Raw genomic sequence first — 18,457 nt, forward strand, 5'->3', positions numbered from 1 at the left:
TTAGTTAGTTGTAATTCTTGGCTGAATATCTCTAGCAGGTTTTAAAAGCCCTTTAAAATTAAATATGAACACAGTTTGGATTAAATAAAAGTACAGTCAAATTTTATCTCCTGTATAGACTTTACAATAAGATACCATTCATTAACATGACTTCATGTTATTATCTAACATCAACTTACAATTTTACAACATTAATTAATGTTTTTGAATGTTATTTAATACAAACACTTGATCATTCATGTTTGTTCATTGTGCATTAAATAATTTTAACAGATTGAACTTGTGATTTATGTATTAGTACATTTTAAAATTAACCCTAAGAAGAATAATTGCTATAACTATTGTTTATTGATAGGTCATGTTATTTAACAAATGGAATCTTATTGTAAAGTGTTTTTAATACTACAGTTTCCATCTATTTGATATACACTTGACTTAAACTAGATGTAATCCTATCTAAATTTATTATAAAAGATGAGGTTTGTTATTTACTGAAAAGTTATATTTTAGCTGTTGTCAATGATCTAATGTTGCATTTGGTTAGACTCAGCCCATTGCTTTACTTAAGCTGCTTGCATTTTAAGGGCCCGAAACGCTGTTGACATGTAAATAAACGGCCAAAACGCATAAAATGTTTTCTATTTTTAATTGAAGGCAGTGTAAACGTAAATATCATATTTTACTTGACAAACAAAAACAAGACTATGAGAGACATAAGTACAGTATATTTTTAATGCGTCATTATTTTAGATTCTGCACTAAGTCATGTCTGATTTTCAAAATATTTATTTTTATATTTTGTTTTGTTTTTATTTTGGTTTAAGAAAATTTTGGAAAGACATGCTTTTATAGCTAAATGATCACCATTAAGGTGCAGCACTACAACATATGGAACAAATTGTATTTGCCTTGCTTTTGCCTGAATAAAAGAGGGATTTAACATCAGATGAATGTATTGAGTTTAAGTTATGAATGAAAAGAGAGGAACTATTTAAAATGGTGGTTTACTTACACTTACCTGCCAAATGGCTAGGAGGCAGGAAGGCAGTGTGGTGAGGAGACGGTCCATAGGGTGAAGCAGCTGGATGTCCCGATGCTATTGAATATAGCAGGAAATAATCAGTCAAACAGACTGCAGACAAAGTTAGCCAAACCATTTAAATATTCACCAAAACAGCACTAGATGTAGTCTCTCTCTCTATATATATAGAGAGAGACAAGAGAGGTCTTGGGTAAAGATCGGTCTTGTTAGGTTAAATACTTTCTCCTATTCCAGTTTAATGTGCAGAGACAACTAGAAGTCAGCCGGGCTCAACCAATGGTGTGTGTTTGGGGCGGGACTTTCAGTAATAAGCTGTTAGAATAGTTTGCACGGACAATAAAAAGGACAGTGATGTCTTAGATTGAGTGTTCAGGTTGCATTTGAAAGGGTCAACTGTCTATTCAGCCTGAACGATATGTCATTTGTTACTGTGTATCATTAATGAAAAAACCAATTACAAGCTCCTTCATGACACCACGCTGCATAATTACAATCTAAAGGGCAGACATGCTCATGTTGCCCTTCAACAAAGAGCTACCAGTCAATTATATCAGGTAAAAGCATTTATATTCATGCCCGTGGCCCCAGCGTTGAGCCAAGACAACGTTCAAAATAACAACATGCAAATTAGTGAGCAAGGAACATGAGAGAAAGAAAGACATACAAATCCATTTTTATTTTACTGAAACCATGCCAATAAAGAGATTGCGGTATAATTTACAAGATAAGATATAAAAAATCTGTGAGAGCAGTACCTTGATTGGATTATAAATATAGTTGATAAGTGAAATGAAAATGAAATATATTTAAGTAGAATTTCTTCAGGTTTAGAGGTGATTTCAGCATCAGGCTTTCCCAAAACAGCAGGAAAGGGAATTATTTCCAGGAATGGTTGTGTAACCACAACTTTTCATTTAAAACTGGCATCTTTTCAGCTTGAGAACTTAAAGTTAATATAACATGTTGGTTGTTACCCATTTTACAGGACATTCAATGAGAAAAAACATGTAGGGCAGGATTTGATTTTACGCATACATTTTTCTTTTGGAATAACTGAACTATGCACAATATATTCAGGAATGTGTGTTATTATTAAACAGGGTCAAGTTTGATTTCATGTTCACTTTAAGAGTTTTCTCATTCATATTCTGCACATACCTGTTGATGAAAAGAGGGGTCTGGCCAGATCATGAGGGTAGGGGAACCCAGGGAACACGCCTGGAGCTGGAGGACGGCTGAACAGATCAAGTTTTCCATTCATATCCAGTTTATGAGGGTCCATGTGCATCTGCTTTTGTGAGACAAGTCATTTTAATAATATAATATAATATAATATAATATATGACCGGAGTCACTGTACAAAATTTTTGTGTGTAAATGGTCCTTAATGAGGGAAAATTACTGAGTTGGTCTCTAATGCATGAATCATTACAATGCATACTTGTGTATTCTTGTAATTAGGCTACACTGTATTAGAGAAAAGAGACAAGAGAGGCTTCCAAAAAGAACGTACTTTCATCTTCTGCTGATGATGGTAGATCTGCCAGGCGATTTGAACATGCACTGCACACCATTTACCTGGCTTCTAACATGAGCGCAGAAGAAATTTCAAAGCATTAACACAAAGGCGTTGGCATTTAAGGTGGAAAATTTAGGGATTTGAAAGAGAATAAAAAATATGATGCTTACTCTTACTGAAGTTCTAAAAGGATCTGTTATCTGTGTGAAACAGAGAAAAGGACACAGACAGAGAGATATGTTTTCTAACAAAGTTCAGGTTCATGAAATGCTAAAAACATCACAATCCTGATTCCGTTTTAATGGCCAATCTCTTAAGTGGATCTCCAGAGTGAGTGGCTTACCCTTGGGTCCTTCTGAAGGAGAGTGTGTGGAACTGTTCCTGGTCGTGCTGCAACATCAAGAGGGTTTGAAGCCTGGAAAGAAAGTTAAGACCATTTCAGATAAAGCTAATGGAACACAGCATGATACTGAAGTCTGTTTATTTACTATTTTCAATCATGCACTGTTGAGAAATATTTTTGTATATATTATATCCTCCTGACTACCAGGAAAAAACAGTTTTGTGAATTTAGTATTTTGTCATGTCATTACATTGTTTAGAGCATAAGAACAATTTTGAAAAATACAATTTTAGAAAAATTATATTTTATTTATATGTTATGCCAAGTCCTCTGTAGAGGACATCGGGACTTTAAAAAGTCCGGTTTTAAAAAAAATAAAAAGACATGATTATTAATGTGTTTTTGGAGCAACATAGAATGAACAAATAAGTGCGATAATGGGAGTAATAATTAGCAAGATTTTCATAATAATATTTAATATTTAATAGGAATATTGATATATAATTTTTTCTCTATTCATTTGTTGTGTCTCCCCAAAACTCCATAGCTGGTAGTCAGGAGGATAAGCATTTTTGGCTCCTTGGTGTGTTGACTAAAGTCTTTTTAGTACATTTTTTTAAACTGATGATCCTATGAAATCAAAATGGAAATTTTGTGGCTTGATGTCTTGATGTCTACATGCTACTGTAAAACATTCGGCAGAAACATGTATTTAAACTAACTATTAAACAGAACATAATAAGCCATTGATATACTCTGTCCAAACATCTTGTTTCAAAAGGAAACACATCAGGTCTGGAAAAAATTCATGTGATTCATCATGGGTGTAGCCTCAAGTTTAAAACTTCATTTCAGTCCCAAGTTTCATGGATGCCACTTTCATTTATACTCATGAACTTCATACTTGTTGGAAACTTCAGACTTGCTCTTCCTTTGACTGGTAGCTAACACAATAGTGAGAATTATTTGAGAAGTGCAAGGAAAGCCATATAACACACACACTGCAAAGACACACACACCCAGACTAACCACCCTGCTCAAGACCACAGTGCTAAGTCTAAAGTTAACACAAAAGCCTCCAGCAGGTTATTGAGCCTGAGCCTCTTTGCATAATCCATTAGTGGAGAAAATGGCAGTGGTAGATTTCTCTATCTGCCTGCAGTATAAATGCAGCTGTGTGGGATTTGAGGGCACCCTGAATACTAATGGTAAGGTGATGCTGGGCTCTCAATCAGCCACATTTCTGCAGTATACAGGAAATTGAGAATGATTTGACCCCATTCTTTTTTGTTTTTGGACTTTTTTGCCGTTTTATTATTGGCAAATGTGATAGGAAATTACTGGGATAAAGAGAGGGGGGTGGGATTGAGACATGACCCATCCCAGATTTCAATCTATCTGTCAAATGAGCATCCAAGGCTTAGCATACCTAGAGAACTAACCACTAAACCATCGCTGTGACCTTGACCTGTTCTAAGCAACCAAACTCTAAAAATGTAGTTCTGTATAGAGATGCACTGAAATTTAGTTAACTTAAAATATTCATCTTAAACAGCAATATCTAATTTGTGCACACTTGATTCTAGAAAAGCAATATTTACAAATTGTTCGACTGAAATATTGAGAGGTGGCTTACTGCCAAAGAACAGGCTTATCACCTGTGAAAACGACAGCCTGAACAGTATACCATGTTCAATTCCCATATTACTCAAATTTGATTAACTTTATTATTTTTTTTCAGTCCTTTGTTTTGCAGAACTACCAGATCGATCTAGCAAACAATTAATCTGTAGATACTTCCACCATTTTTTTTTAATGTTCACATCTGTGTGAACACGCTAGTTTTATGGGCCATATTTTAAAAATATCTTTTGACTTACTAATCTTGGCCATATTAGAGTGTGCAAGCGGGAAATTTGAAACCCCCCAAACAAACCACAGGTCTCGTTCTTTTTCGGCTCAAGTCAAAACCGTTTTGTCTACTTTCCCACATGATGTGAATGCACAGTTTTGAGGTCTAACCTTTGGCTGGAAGGCTCCTTGCAGTGAACTGAAGGGCCCTGAATGTGGAAGCATTGGAGGCATGCCTGGCATTGTTGGTGGATAGGAGGGAAAGAACTGCAGAGAAAAAAACATCGTAAATGTAAAGTTTACAAAACTCTTTGGTGTCTATCATCTCTTTAAGCTATAACAACTTTTTATCCTGCTTTGAAAACAACATCAAACCAAGCATGCTTGAAAACATGCAAAAAGTTTACAAATATGTCTTAAAAAGTCCAAAAAGTTTACATAATCTGCTTCATCTTCAGTCAAAGCAAGGTTGTGCAGTCAAAACAAGTTGGCACTTACATTTGAATGTCTCAAGAAAGGATTGTCCAGCTTTGGGGCGTATTTCTCGAACTATAGAAAGGAGAGAAAGAGAGAGAGAGAGAGAGTTCAAATTAAAAACATATCAACAAAATCAAAGGCATCTGTGACCAAAAACATGAGATCTTTACTGCAGTGTGCTTACATAGTCAAATAAAAAGCAGATGAAGCTCAGATAAATTACACCCTTTTAATAAAACAATTACACAGTAAAACAGCCGTTCAATGTCACATGAAAGAAAACCACAGCAGCCGCAGCTGGCACAGGCTTCCAGAGTCGACACAGAGTGTGGGAATACACTCACAAAAGAGTCAAACCAGATCGCTAAACAAATGAAAGGCACCCTTCGCTTCCAATTAAATTGACATGAGCCATTTATTACGTGGCAGCATCATTCCATTACAGTTAAGAAAAATATATGGAACAGTAACTCTTTCAAGGCAAGTTCTAGTTTTAATAGAAAAATTTGAGAGTAAAGTTAGCATCGTAACTATAGGATAAACAATTCGAACTGAATTGAAATGGTGAAATGGTTCATGGTCATTTTTAGAAATTCATACAAATGTGATGGAAATAAAATGTCATATATTTAATAATCTTCTATTTTTATCTTTTTTAAATCACTGTAATAAAACAAATGTCTTAAAATGTGTCCATAAACATAAAAAAAAAAAAAAACATTTAAATACTTTTAAAACATTTTTAAAAATTCATAAACTTCAGCAAAAATTCATAAACTTTACTTTTTTTTTTTGCTGCTACATTTTACTATTAAGTTAATAAACCCAGCATCTTTGTCACCTTAACTCCACTGGCTTGCGTTTTTTTTTTTTTTATCACTTAACTGAACACTGCAAATATTCTTTTACATAAACATTCAAATCCTTTACAAACCCCCTCATACATAGTGTTGTTCCTACAGAAGCCTGTCATCTTACGTCATAGGTGATGGTAATAAAAGTGGATAAACTCTGTGTGTTTCTTTGAAAAGCAGTGCTTGAACCGCAGCTCACTTATGGTGCAGACTTTATACTCCAACAGATCAGCAGGCATAAGCTGCTTTTATCCTGCATCGTATGAATGTGTGATGATAATTAGTCTAAATCAAACACATGAGGTTGCCCTGGCTGAGAAAATCGCTGATCTGGCTTCCCTGCGTATTGCACTTCAGTGATCCTTCCGAGAGCAGCACTCCTGCTTTATGGTTAACACTTGCCTAGTAAATACAGCAAAGGTTTATAGTGGCCCATAAAAAACAGTGCTTCAAAATTCACAGCCCCTGTCAGAGATTTATAACAAACAGCTTTGGCAAATCAAGATTCAATATTACATCTGTAAACAATTAAATCTTTATATAAGAAAAGCTAGGAGGGAGGGAAAAAAGAAAACAAGAAAGACATTATATGAAGTGTGTTATGTCAACATGAAACAGAATACGTTACCCACTTTACTTCACTAAACTGATGTATTTTCGAAAGTAGGGAAATATATATTTTTTTGGAATAACAAACCAATGAATTATGCACAATAAGACCAGAAACATGTATAAAGGAAGCAAATTGGGTTATTTCTGGTTTCATGTTGACTAAAAATGACATTTATACTGTTTTTTTAATTTACCCCAGTAAACAACAACACTGCATTCTATGAAAAAGCTCTTAACCCACGCAGAAATGCTTTAGAAACTAAGCATCAGTATATTTGTCAGTAGAAAACATCACACTTAAATCACATGGTATTGAAAGAAATTCAACAATAACTGTTCAGCAAATAAGATTTGTATCTCATAAAACATTTGGGAAAGGTGTGGTGGTGTGTTTGTGATTCTGCACGAAAGATAAGATGCATAACCAACATTTTCATCGCTATTTCAGTCTTTCAGTTTTTGATGACGAAACAGTTCTGTAACCCACAAAAGAATGCAGGCAGCAAACTACAAAACATATGGCATGTTTTAAGTTAGAGTTCAATCTTTGGAGATGGTAATCTATGATTCAAAAATGCTTGACTTTTCATCTAGCAATCTGACATAATATCTTTTGGATTGGTTGACAGCAGCGATAGTATGCAGATAAGACATTCTTGTTCCTGTCTGAATACGTTTCGGAGATCTGAATGCATTTCATATGGCTAGCTAACTTTGAGGAGCTGAATTTATCTGATTACAGGCTGCCAAAGTTTGCTTCTAATAGACGCTTTGCACACGGAAGCAATTATGCTTTATCAAAACAACCTCGTTGATGTCATGACTTTCATCTACGGTGAGGTCATTATGTTTCGACCGCAAGCTTTGAGTGTCACATAGAATGAGTTCTGTCTGTACCTCTGTCACGCCACAAGGCTTTGTCTGCCTCCTGTTTTTCTCAAACAGCCCTCAGCACTCAGAAACATCACCATTCTGCTCATATGAAAGCAATAAAATATCTCTGGCTCACACTATAAAAGCACAATGAGTACGGCATGTCAACATGGCAGCAAAAAGGGTTTTTATTAGAGGAAGAGCTACAATATTTGTGGTTGTCATGGGACAATAGTTTATCTTGTTAGGCTGATGGGTATCAGTTATGTCACCGAGATGGTGCTATAAAACTGTTTCAACCCTGTGGCCTCTGTTTAAGATCTGGCCTGGTTTAAGATAAACCTCAAGGCTCTGTAGTGGGTTGTAAACACTGTTGCTTATTATGCAACAGTTAGTTCTGGTGCTCTATTATCACCACCCTGCATCATATTTGCTGAATGAAATCCAATACTCATTTCTTACTAAGTTTGAGATGCTGATTCCAAAAACAGTAGCATCTCACATTTTCTCACAAAATATGATGTGCATTTTGTGACATTTTTGCTTTTGACAACCATTTGTATGGTGAAGTCTTATCCCTGAAGTCTTGTATTATCAACAGAAAAACTGCCACAAGGACATGATTCCTATCTTCCTCTGAACCAGGTTACAACTTTTTGTTCAATTCTCAGATTTTTACATGTATGAATGATTCTGAAGACATTATTTTATGCCTAATTTTTATGCCAAATTTCAAGGTTCGAATTATGGCCAGTGACAGTGACAAAAATGCAAACCGGATTCAGACGTTTTCTGCTGTTTCTCTGGGTGTTTTACTACATCCAAACAGCTAACTTGTGTTTATGTGAAGTTCTTTGGCATTAAATGGAGTACATGAACATATTTTTCCACCCCTTTGCATTATGAATATCTCTTTTGTCATTAAAACTGAATTTTTTTTAAATCTGACTGTGCATTTAAGCGAATACATATAGATAATTTGAAAAATCATCACTCTTATATTGTTAAAAAAAAGAAAATGCATGTAATGTATTTATATATATATATATATATATATATATAATGTTTTTTTTTTCTTTTTCTTTTTTAACTCAGCATCATCACATTAGGTAACATTAAGCCTTTTTCTGCAATTTTTTTTTTCAAGATGCAGGGCTGTGTTATTATGTGACTGAATGAGCGCCATTTCGGTTCACTGTTTGGATTCATGGGGTTCCAAACAGGCTGCCAGTCTGTGTGTTTCTCTGTTACATGTAAATGTTTTGGCTTTTCTTAGAACTATTTCTGTCAACTGAGACAAAGTAGATGAAATAACTGGCCATATTGTGTCTAAAAGTTACTCATGCTGTTAGTCTGAATATCAGCACAACTGTGATGTGACCATGCTTATATTCAGTACAACAACACGATTGCAAGTGTCATTTGCTGGAAGAATATGATGGTCGTATAGAAGGGGTTTGTTTTTAATAGATCGGACTATTTTGAGGGGAATAGGAGGTAGGAAGGGAGTAAAATCTATCTGTTTTTACTTATCCTCACATTTCTGGCTGGGGTACGCACCATGGGAGGTGCAGTGGGCGGCCCAATGATGGCAGGGAAGGGCGTGAAGGTGTGCTGATGCGTGTGTTGGTGCTGGTGCATATGCTGATGTTGGTGAAACTCGGCCCGGAGGAGCGACACAGGGGCCAACGGTGACCGTGTCGCCCCTGGCGCCGGCCCCCGACCTCGCTCCGAGCTCTGAACCAGGAAGCGGTTGTTCAGCTCCTGCCGCAGAATATCATGCTCTGCAAGAAAGGAGAGTGAAGGGGGAAAAGGAGGGAAAGGAGGGAAAGGGGGGAGAGGGGGAAAGACACGGGAGGGAAAAGAAAAAAAAGGCACGGGCGGCCAGTGAGTTTTCACAACAGCGGTAGGAAGAAGCGAAAGAGGGTAGTCACCTGGCTTTCTCTGTTTCTCCAATTCAAGGTGTGAGGGTTTTCTACGTGAGGACTCATTGGTGGAGGTAAGAGAGTTGCCTGTGACAATGTGCCAATCAGAATCCCCGAATGAGGCTGGCAATACATGATTGGTTGGTTGAAAGATATCAACAGGCTGGTATCTAAAGACAAGAGAGAACCAAGAGTCACCTCGGCAGAAAACACACACACACTTGACCCGACAAACACAAACTCTTCTACTGCCTTAAAGGGACCGTTCACCCCAAAATGAAAATCACCCTCATGTTGTTCCAAACCTGTATGACTTGCTTTCTTCTGTGGAGCAAAAACAAACATCCTGAACACACTGACTTATATTGCATGGATGAAAATAAATAAATACAATAACAGAAGAAGCAAATGCATACAGGTTTGCATACAACAATTTTCATTTTTGGGCGAACTATCCCTTTAAGACTTAAAGAATATCCCTTCTTAAAATTTAAGAAACTCTTTAAGCACAGGCTTGATGCTTTTAAAAGATTAATATTTACTTTTAGTTTAGAGTATAAATTAACATTATGTTTTTAGTGATCAAAAACAGAGAAAATCTGAAGAATGGTTTTGGTACTTTTGCAATGACTTGAGCCATGTGTTTACCAAAGGTTTACATTGTAGAAGTTAGCTGCATGTAAAAACACTAATTTTTTATTAAATTTCTTTTTATTCTTTACTTGCTCCTTTGGTTAAGATCAGCATGTAGCTCTAACATGCCTGGAACTGGCATTTAAAAGCCAATAATAAAAAATAAAAAAAACACTTACCATATAAAGAAAGGCAGAGATGAAGCAGACAGGTATTTTCATCTCAAATTTTGCATTTAGTGTAAATTGTAACAAAATCTCATATAACTGTCAAAGGTCAAATTACAGCCAATAAAACAGAAGTTTACAGCTGAAGTGCCCTTCCGAGGCACAGGATCCAGATATTAGAAATTAACAGTATAGCTGATATCTTTTTTTATTACATGTATCATATACTGTAGAAAAATGGGCCAACTGGATATAAGTCACATATTTCATATGCTGACCTCTGATGCGTGCCCCATTTCGTCTCACTCTTGAAAAATCTTGAAAAGAATGCAATTTAAGAGCTTCAATTTAATGCTGTTGTTACTGAATACTTATATGTCCATAAAGCTGTCTTTAACATGAGTTATTTGTCAACAAACAAAGCATTTTGTGTTTTACATCAAGCAATTTAAAGCATAGTAACTGAAGGAAAGGTCCCTACATTTGTGCGAACCAAATTTGTGTTGATTTAAGACTAGCACTACAATATGCTAAATTAAAACTTAATTAATTGTGTGCTATGACATACCACTCATTTCTTAGGGCACTTACACACTAGAGAAACCTGCGATGGCAAGTTTGAGGGACAAAAATTAGGTAAAAGCTGGGTAAAAACGGGACCCTCCATTCTGTTTGGACAATGGATGTTAATGCCTCTACACCCTTACAAGGCACCATCTTAACTGAAATTAGTGGATTTGCAGCACTCTTTGGTGCAGTGCAAACTCTAGTGTGTACGCACCCTTATACAAATGCAATATTTTTATTAGTGACGTCAAACGATTACTCGCATCCAAAATAAAAGTTTTTGTTTACATAATATGTGTGTGTACTGTGTATATTTATTATGTATATATAAATGCAAAAACATACATGTTTATATTTTAAAAATATTTTCATGTATGTATATATATATATATATATATTTATATTTATTTATAATTTATATTATTTATAAATATAAATATTTTATATATAAAACAAAAATTTTTTCTTAAATATATACATGCACGTTTTTGTATTTATATATACATACTAATTATACACAGTTCACACATATATTATGTAAACAAAAACTTTTATTTTGGATGCGATTAATCGCGATTAATCATACTGCAGAACTGAAAAAACCTATTGTCCAAAATATCTTCAAATCTCATACTAACTATGCCACAAACAGTTTAAATCTCAATGAAGGGGTTCTTACCTGGATAGGGTGGTCCGGCAGGGTGTCCTGGAACCACCAGGCTGTTGGTCGGTAAGGTGGGCGGAGGAGGCAGTGTAGCAGGGGTGGCGAACATGGCAGGATGGCTGGAGAGGTGAGAAGGCGAGTGGAGGGAGTAGTGGGAGGAAGGCAGACCGGCTATGGAGAGAGGAAGAGGAGGAGCAGGAGACGGGAGGCCGCTGAGGGATTGGTTCCTCAGGAGGGAAGGGGTGGGGTTAGGGGGCACAGATTCCTTCTTGATACTGAGAGGGTTCGGGGAGATAGGGAGCGGTCTAGGCGCGGGGGCTGCCGCCGCAGCAGGGGCAGGAGAACCCGTGGGGGGGGACGCAGGAGTCGGATTATGCAAGTGATATATTTGAATTAACTTGTCATATTACAGAACTGAAGAAACCTATTGTCCAAAATATTCTCAAATCTCATACTAACTATGCCAGAAACAGTTTAAATCTCAATGAAGGGGTTCTCACCTGGATAGGGTGGTCCGGCAGGGTGTCCTGGCACCACCAGGCTGTTGGTCGGTAAGGTGGGTGGAGGAGGCAGTGTAGCAGGGTTGGCGAACATGGCCGGATGGCTGGAGAGGTGAGAGGGCGAGTGAAGGGAGTAGTGGGAGGAGGGCAGACCGGCTATGGAGAGAGGAAGAGGAGGAGCAGGAGACGGGAGGCCGCTGAGATGATGAGGGGAGTGAGGTAGGTGGTGTTTGGGAGGAAGAGTGGAAGGGTTGTTGCTGTGATTAGAAAGGAAAGACGGGATATGAGAAACAATATTCATATTATGGCAGTTTATGAACTTTTAGCTGTCAATTTTCAGTTTTTATTACAAATTAAAATGCGTATTTGTTGTAAGACAAACAATATTTAATTATATAAATATAATAAATAAACATTTATTTATAATATTTATAAAAATTTGTGTAAAAAAAAAAAAAAATACTAACCTGATGTTGCTCATTCGTTGGCGTAACTAAAAAGAAAGACACAAACAAAGTTCAAAATCTGTATCTATATTTTATATAAGTCATTTAATAGTTACTGTATTTAATTCAGATGTTAAATGCAGTTTAGATGCTTTAATTGATATAGCTGGGGGCAAAAAGCATAATGAATTTAGAAATAAATCATGCATATTTTCCCAATTGCAAAGGCCAGTTCACAACATTGGATAGTGATTTTTTATTTATTTTTTGCTCAGGTGCATGGAAGCATCTCAAATCAAATGCACATGAAGGGTTGCATGTAACCTATAGCGTGGGATTGGTTTGCCAATCTATCCATTAGTTTGCAGCAGGGTGAACAGAAACCAGCTGCGATACCTTCTTCACCCACTGTGCATAATGCTGGCATACGCCAAGACACCAAACGCATCCACATCTGTCTGACTGTCTTCCTCTCTGTGCCTCATCTCTCTTATCTCCCCTTTATCATTTCATCCCAGGTTTCTTTTCTTTCTGCATTTCTTTCTCTCTCCATGGGTTTTTATGAAGTGTTTAATCAGGTCATTTTCATGCTTGACTATAATCAGATGATCCAATTTTCTGCAAGCAATCCAGTCAGAATGAATAAATCAGAGCTAATTAAAGTTAAATGCTGTTCCCATTCATAGATTTACAGAGCACACAGTCTGCCATGAAATAATTATGTTTCAATTGTGCTGTGAAAAGGGATCATGCACCCTTTATACTGGCCTTTCAGGATATTTCCAGGGATTTCAGTAACACCGCCAGAATCTTTGTACAGAGGAACTGTACTTGTACAGAGGTTTGCTCAGAGGAGTGCAGTGCAAGAAAAAAAAAAAAAAGAGTTTAGCCTCAGCATTTTACAGACTATAGTCATTCAACATGTAAAAGCATAGTAAAATAATCAAGGGTTGATATATACATTTAACAACTCGTGTACATCTTCTCATAAAATTATATTCATCTGTTAATCTACTCTCTAGACATCAGTATTGACAAACCCATTTCCTTTGACAATTGTATGTAACCAAAAACCAAAGACTTAAGGCACCAAAAAGTTGGACAATCTACTACAGTAATGTCCAAATTGATCAACTGCATTTTTTCCCCCGAGGCTAACGTATTTTTTCAATTGTTTTCAATGGGAGCGCCATGTTTTTTAAAACGCCAAGAGCGTGACAAGGCACTGAGCATTAATTTCATGCCGAATGCTGCGTGCTGTTTTTTTGTTATGAAAAATAATGCTTGGAGAAACATTTAATTCGCGACGCGTCTTAATTTCTTAATTTTTGTTCTGAAGATGAACGAAGGTCTTATGGGTTTCGAACGACATGAGGGTGAGAATTTTCATTTTTGAGTGAAGTATCCCTTTAATGCTTTGAAATATAATCACTTGTAGAATTTAAAACGATTTTCCCCCCCATCCATCCATCCATAATAGTATAGAATTTTAATATTGGCCAATTATTGCATATCGTCTTAACATAAAAAAAAAACCTGTATTGGCATATCACCAATCACAAGTCTATTTTATTGGCAACAGTGATAGAAAAGAACACAGAAAGGAAAGATGGAGAGAGGAAGAGAGTAATTTAAGACAATATCTTCCCCAGGCCACTAATTAGCACATTTAATGCAGTCCTCATTCCTAACAGCTTAGTGCAGCCTCAAACAAAGACTTTGAAAGCCTGCAGTACACATACTCTCTCCCAGGCCATTAAAACCTCAGACCGGAGCTCCTAATGGAATATCTGTGCTGTATTAACATACCACTTAATCATTAATGGACACCAATAATTGAGGGATAAAAACGCTAGCTTGAGTTCTTGACATATTTCTCCACATGCAGCCGAATGTGACGCACGTCCTAAATGAGCCCATGCCTACACACAGAACTTGTTCTTACAAACTAAATTGTCCTTTTAAGCATGTAGGTGGTGGAGCTTGTCCTTTTTTTTGCAGCTCTGGGATGGTTTTTGAAGGTTTTCTGGGAACGTCAGTGGTTAGGATTTGCATGGCAGAGCCTTGTACAAGATTAACACAAAATGAGAACTTCAACCCAATTGCTTGGAAAGGTCTAAGCAGATGCATTCACGGATAACCCTGTCTTGCTGCCTTTTCCTACAAAGCACAGAGAAGAAATACGTTGCCCTTCAGTGACGTTGCTGTGGAAACCAGTTTCCGAGGCACGTTTGTGTGGTAAAAGCGGACAGTGGTAGTCAGGCTCCTCAGCTAGCAGTCCGTGGCACTTTAGGCACAATGGGCCCTGCACTCTCTCTTAATGATGATTCTAATGGGCCATAATGGCAGTCAGCAGGCAGGACAAGACATACAAGCTTGGCTTCTTTCTCATTAAAAAAGTGCTCTGTGAATGTCTCAGTTCGTCTGGATGCCTGCTGTACATAACGAAGGGATTTCTTCCCAACCTGGAATGTGGCTGTAATCATTTTGCAGAAAATGTGACACAATGTCATTCGAAATGAGTGCCTGGGCAGCCGGTGTGATGTCACGCTGCTGCCAGTGGCTGTGCGTGTCTTAGACAATCTTAGAAGGTTGTCACCTGTGAAAATCTTGTCAATTTGTGGTTGCGGTAAATTGTTAATCTGTCAACCTCACTGTAGACACATCAGTATACGGCTAAAGCTTTCAATTTTCTCAAAACATTCCAAGCTGTGACTGTTAGCCCTGAAATTCTGCCTTAGGAATCTTTTAATGAGAAGACATTGCCAAATAAACTTGTAACTCCTTTAACTTTTGGTTTTGACAACTGATAGGCCTCAAGGCAGAAATATTTCTCTGAGACCTCATTATCCAACACCAAGGTCAACGATAGATTTACTGTGCCCGCTAACAACAAAACCACACAACACACAAACTTCATTATAAATGGAGTAGGTTTTTACTGCTTACCCATGCAAACATTGCCACCCTGATGCTGTCTTGGTTTGCTGATTGCTAGATGTTCAAAGTAGTTTTAGTGTATTGCTATTACTAGTTTGTCACTTGGTGGTTATGAATTATTTGCTTACTAGCCCAAGTCAAAAGAGCTCACTCCCAAAATCACTCATTCTATGGACTATTTTCACCCATTTTATTGTCCACCAGGCAAAAATCATCGTTCTGATTAATTAAGAAAATTAAGACCACAACTATTTCTAACCAGTGTCACAACACAAATGTCTCAGAAATAAATAAATAAATAAATACATACATAAAAGCATATATTTGCTTTAACACAAGTGGAACAGCAGAATAAAAAATATATATTATAAATAAGATAATAATAACAATAAATCACATTATTGTTATTATTATTATTAAAATAATAAAGCATATATGCTATAACACAAATGGTGCAGCAAATTAAAAAATAATTTTAAAAGTATTATTATTATTATTATTAATAAAATAATAACGCATATGTGCTGTAAAAAATTAATGAAAAATAACTATTATTATTATTATTATTATTAAGTAAAAGGCAGAGGTGGAAGATGAGGAAAATGAAGAGGAAAAAGAAATAGGATTAGGGGTTTGTTCAAATAAGAATAGTAATGCTAAGTAGAACTGGTAACACTTTCAGTAATTTAACAAGTACTACAATTCTTGCCATGCCATTTTATGCCTTACAGTGCTCTCAAGCTTCGAACAGAAAAGCGATTTCAATCTGTAACATAAAACAGGCAACAAAAGAGACCATTAAGACTGAGTGAAATCACAGCAGAGCTATTAGACACACAGACAAGAGCACCCTCAGGAACACCCACAGATTTGTAGAGGTCGAAGGTCGCATTCTGAGGAGGGAGTGACACTCCCTTGGGACGTGTTGGCATCCCTGTTCACCAGATGACACTTCAGTGTACTATTGATCTATACTCTCCCCCTGCTGCTTCTCTCATGGTACAATCCCTCAAGGGACTCTGGCCTCAACACGTGCCTACTGTGGTAGGAACCACCTCCAGTGTCGGTAGGGGTGTGCATACTCATGACGGATGGTTCTAGCAGAGGCAGGGTGACCCCAGCATCGCCCCACAGCTGTCCCACTAAGATATCCTTGACCTCTGACCTCATTTCAGGCTCAGACAGCCGTCTTGAAACATCTGGAGAGCTGCCGTACTATAGCCATTACACACACACTGGCGTGATGAAAGTGTAGACAGATGGCTGTAGCTTCCAGAGAAAATTCTTTTCAGGGCTCTGAAAAAGTGTCTCATTTTATGAGTGACTTTTCTAATCTACTTATGATTGACACTTGTGCAGCTTATAGCAAGTAATTGAATTTAAGACAACTAAATCATCAGCAAATAGTATACAGGTACACAAAATGAGTTGTCCATGACTGTATTTTAATTAAGTATATATTTCACTGGTAATGGGACAGTTCATACTTTGTAGTGTGTAGTATGGTGGTATGAAATTGCAGGGACATAAAGCCACAAAATCATAAAAGTGTCTCTTGCAGCGCATCATTTAGAATTGGATTGACAGCACCTTTCAAATTTCAATTAAATTTCAGAATTTGAATTCAACTTGAATAACAACAAACAAGACTCAATTCTAATTTGAAATTGAACTCTAAAAACCCTCTAAACTCTCTAAAAATATGCCACAATGTACTGTTTTGAAGGAATTTTCCATATTGATTTTTCACAGACGATTCCCTAATATTTAACCAGAAAAGCAAAGTTTGTCAAGACAAACTCTATCTTGGCCTTGTTTGAAAACAAACAAACAAAAAACCCTTGTTTAAAAAGTTCTAAACTTTAAAGCCTTAAGAGAAATGGACAGACTGACAGACAGAAAGACAGATAGAACAATAGTTAGAACGATGGATGGATGGATGGGTTGATAGACAGAGATAGATGGATAGTTAGATACTCTCTTCTGCAGTGCAAGACATTGTGGTTAATATCAGCACATAAAGCATTCACGCATGCATACTTCTAAAGTACAAAGCATCAAGACATCATCAACACGCTATTTTCGACATAACGCTTGAGACACACTATGAATTTCAATGCAGCCGTGTCTATTTCCAGACTATTAAGCCCCCCACCCCCCTTACAACAATATTCTCAACCGTCTCCTGTTGCACATGCAAATGGGAGATTATGGATTTATGCCTTAGTCTGTCTCTGTTTTATATGTAATAAAAACAGCTCATATGCAAACAGGGTCTTAAGATAAGGCAGCAGGGGATGCAAATTCTCTCAAATGACCAGGGGCCATTGATGCTTATTGCAAATACTCACACACCACGCTGCCTTCTGCCGACAGAACTCAAGCCTAACGCTACACATTGTGAGTTCATTTCCCTCACAAACCCTGTGGTATATCTCTCCATCACCACTGTGTGCCCCAAAATAAACATTAATACTCATGCACAACAACAGAAATAAAACCTCAAGTAACAAACTAAAAGCCGCCTCCAGCTGATGAAGTCAACAAACAGAATAAGACACAGGAATTTATCTCCCGAACAGGTGCTGCATGGAGAGCTGTCATCTTTTCACAGATTAGCAGCATCCAGACAGGAAATGCTCTCCTCTTTACCAGTCAAATCCACTGGGATCTGCATTTCATTGTGCCAACAAAGAACACAGAATGCCAAAACATCTAAATCACAACTGGGTGGGTTCCTCTAGCTGATGAAAGAGATTTTGTGTTCAGAAATGTTGATAATAAGCCTGAATATTGTCTCGGAGCTGCTAAAATGTGATATATTAATTTTGGGGGAAAACACCAGTACAATATACTGGTGATCATATTGGTAACATTTTATTAGTATGACTAATACTGTACATTAAAATGTTTTTGCCTAATTTCACATGGAAATACACATGACAAATTATTAAATAAATTATTATTGATAAATTAATAAATTAAAATATAAATTATTAAATATGTATGTATATATATATATATATATATATATATATATATAT

The 18,457-nt window shown here is 36.7% G+C and overlaps 1 protein-coding gene and 1 long non-coding RNA gene across 2 annotated transcripts in view; both read right to left on the reverse strand.

The window, feature by feature from the left end:
- Window positions 1-12,328, reverse strand: part of LOC107741284 (autism susceptibility gene 2 protein-like) — a 21,582-nt gene extending 9,254 nt beyond the window's left edge. The window contains exons 1-11 of the mRNA XM_016553981.1: window positions 12,028-12,328; window positions 11,543-11,845; window positions 9,132-9,355; window positions 5,254-5,304; window positions 4,927-5,022; window positions 2,905-2,976; window positions 2,732-2,761; window positions 2,556-2,627; window positions 2,201-2,333; window positions 1,009-1,096; window positions 684-702 (exon numbers count right to left, since the gene is read on the reverse strand). Coding sequence (XP_016409467.1) covers window positions 684-702; window positions 1,009-1,096; window positions 2,201-2,333; window positions 2,556-2,627; window positions 2,732-2,761; window positions 2,905-2,976; window positions 4,927-5,022; window positions 5,254-5,304; window positions 9,132-9,355; window positions 11,543-11,845; window positions 12,028-12,328 — 1,389 coding nt within the window. The remainder of the gene's footprint in view (window positions 1-683; window positions 703-1,008; window positions 1,097-2,200; window positions 2,334-2,555; window positions 2,628-2,731; window positions 2,762-2,904; window positions 2,977-4,926; window positions 5,023-5,253; window positions 5,305-9,131; window positions 9,356-11,542; window positions 11,846-12,027) is intronic.
- A 175-nt stretch (window positions 12,329-12,503) lies between these two features.
- LOC107741262 (uncharacterized) overlaps window positions 12,504-18,457 on the reverse strand; it is a 56,320-nt gene continuing 50,366 nt past the window's right edge. Inside the window, exon 3 of the long non-coding RNA XR_001640186.1 lies at window positions 12,504-12,520. This is a non-coding gene — a long non-coding RNA (uncharacterized LOC107741262). The remainder of the gene's footprint in view (window positions 12,521-18,457) is intronic.

This window comes from Sinocyclocheilus rhinocerous, unplaced genomic scaffold (genome assembly GCF_001515625.1).
Source record: "Sinocyclocheilus rhinocerous isolate Xijiao unplaced genomic scaffold, SAMN03320098_v1.1 scaffold615, whole genome shotgun sequence".
NCBI lineage: Eukaryota > Metazoa > Chordata > Actinopteri > Cypriniformes > Cyprinidae > Sinocyclocheilus > Sinocyclocheilus rhinocerous.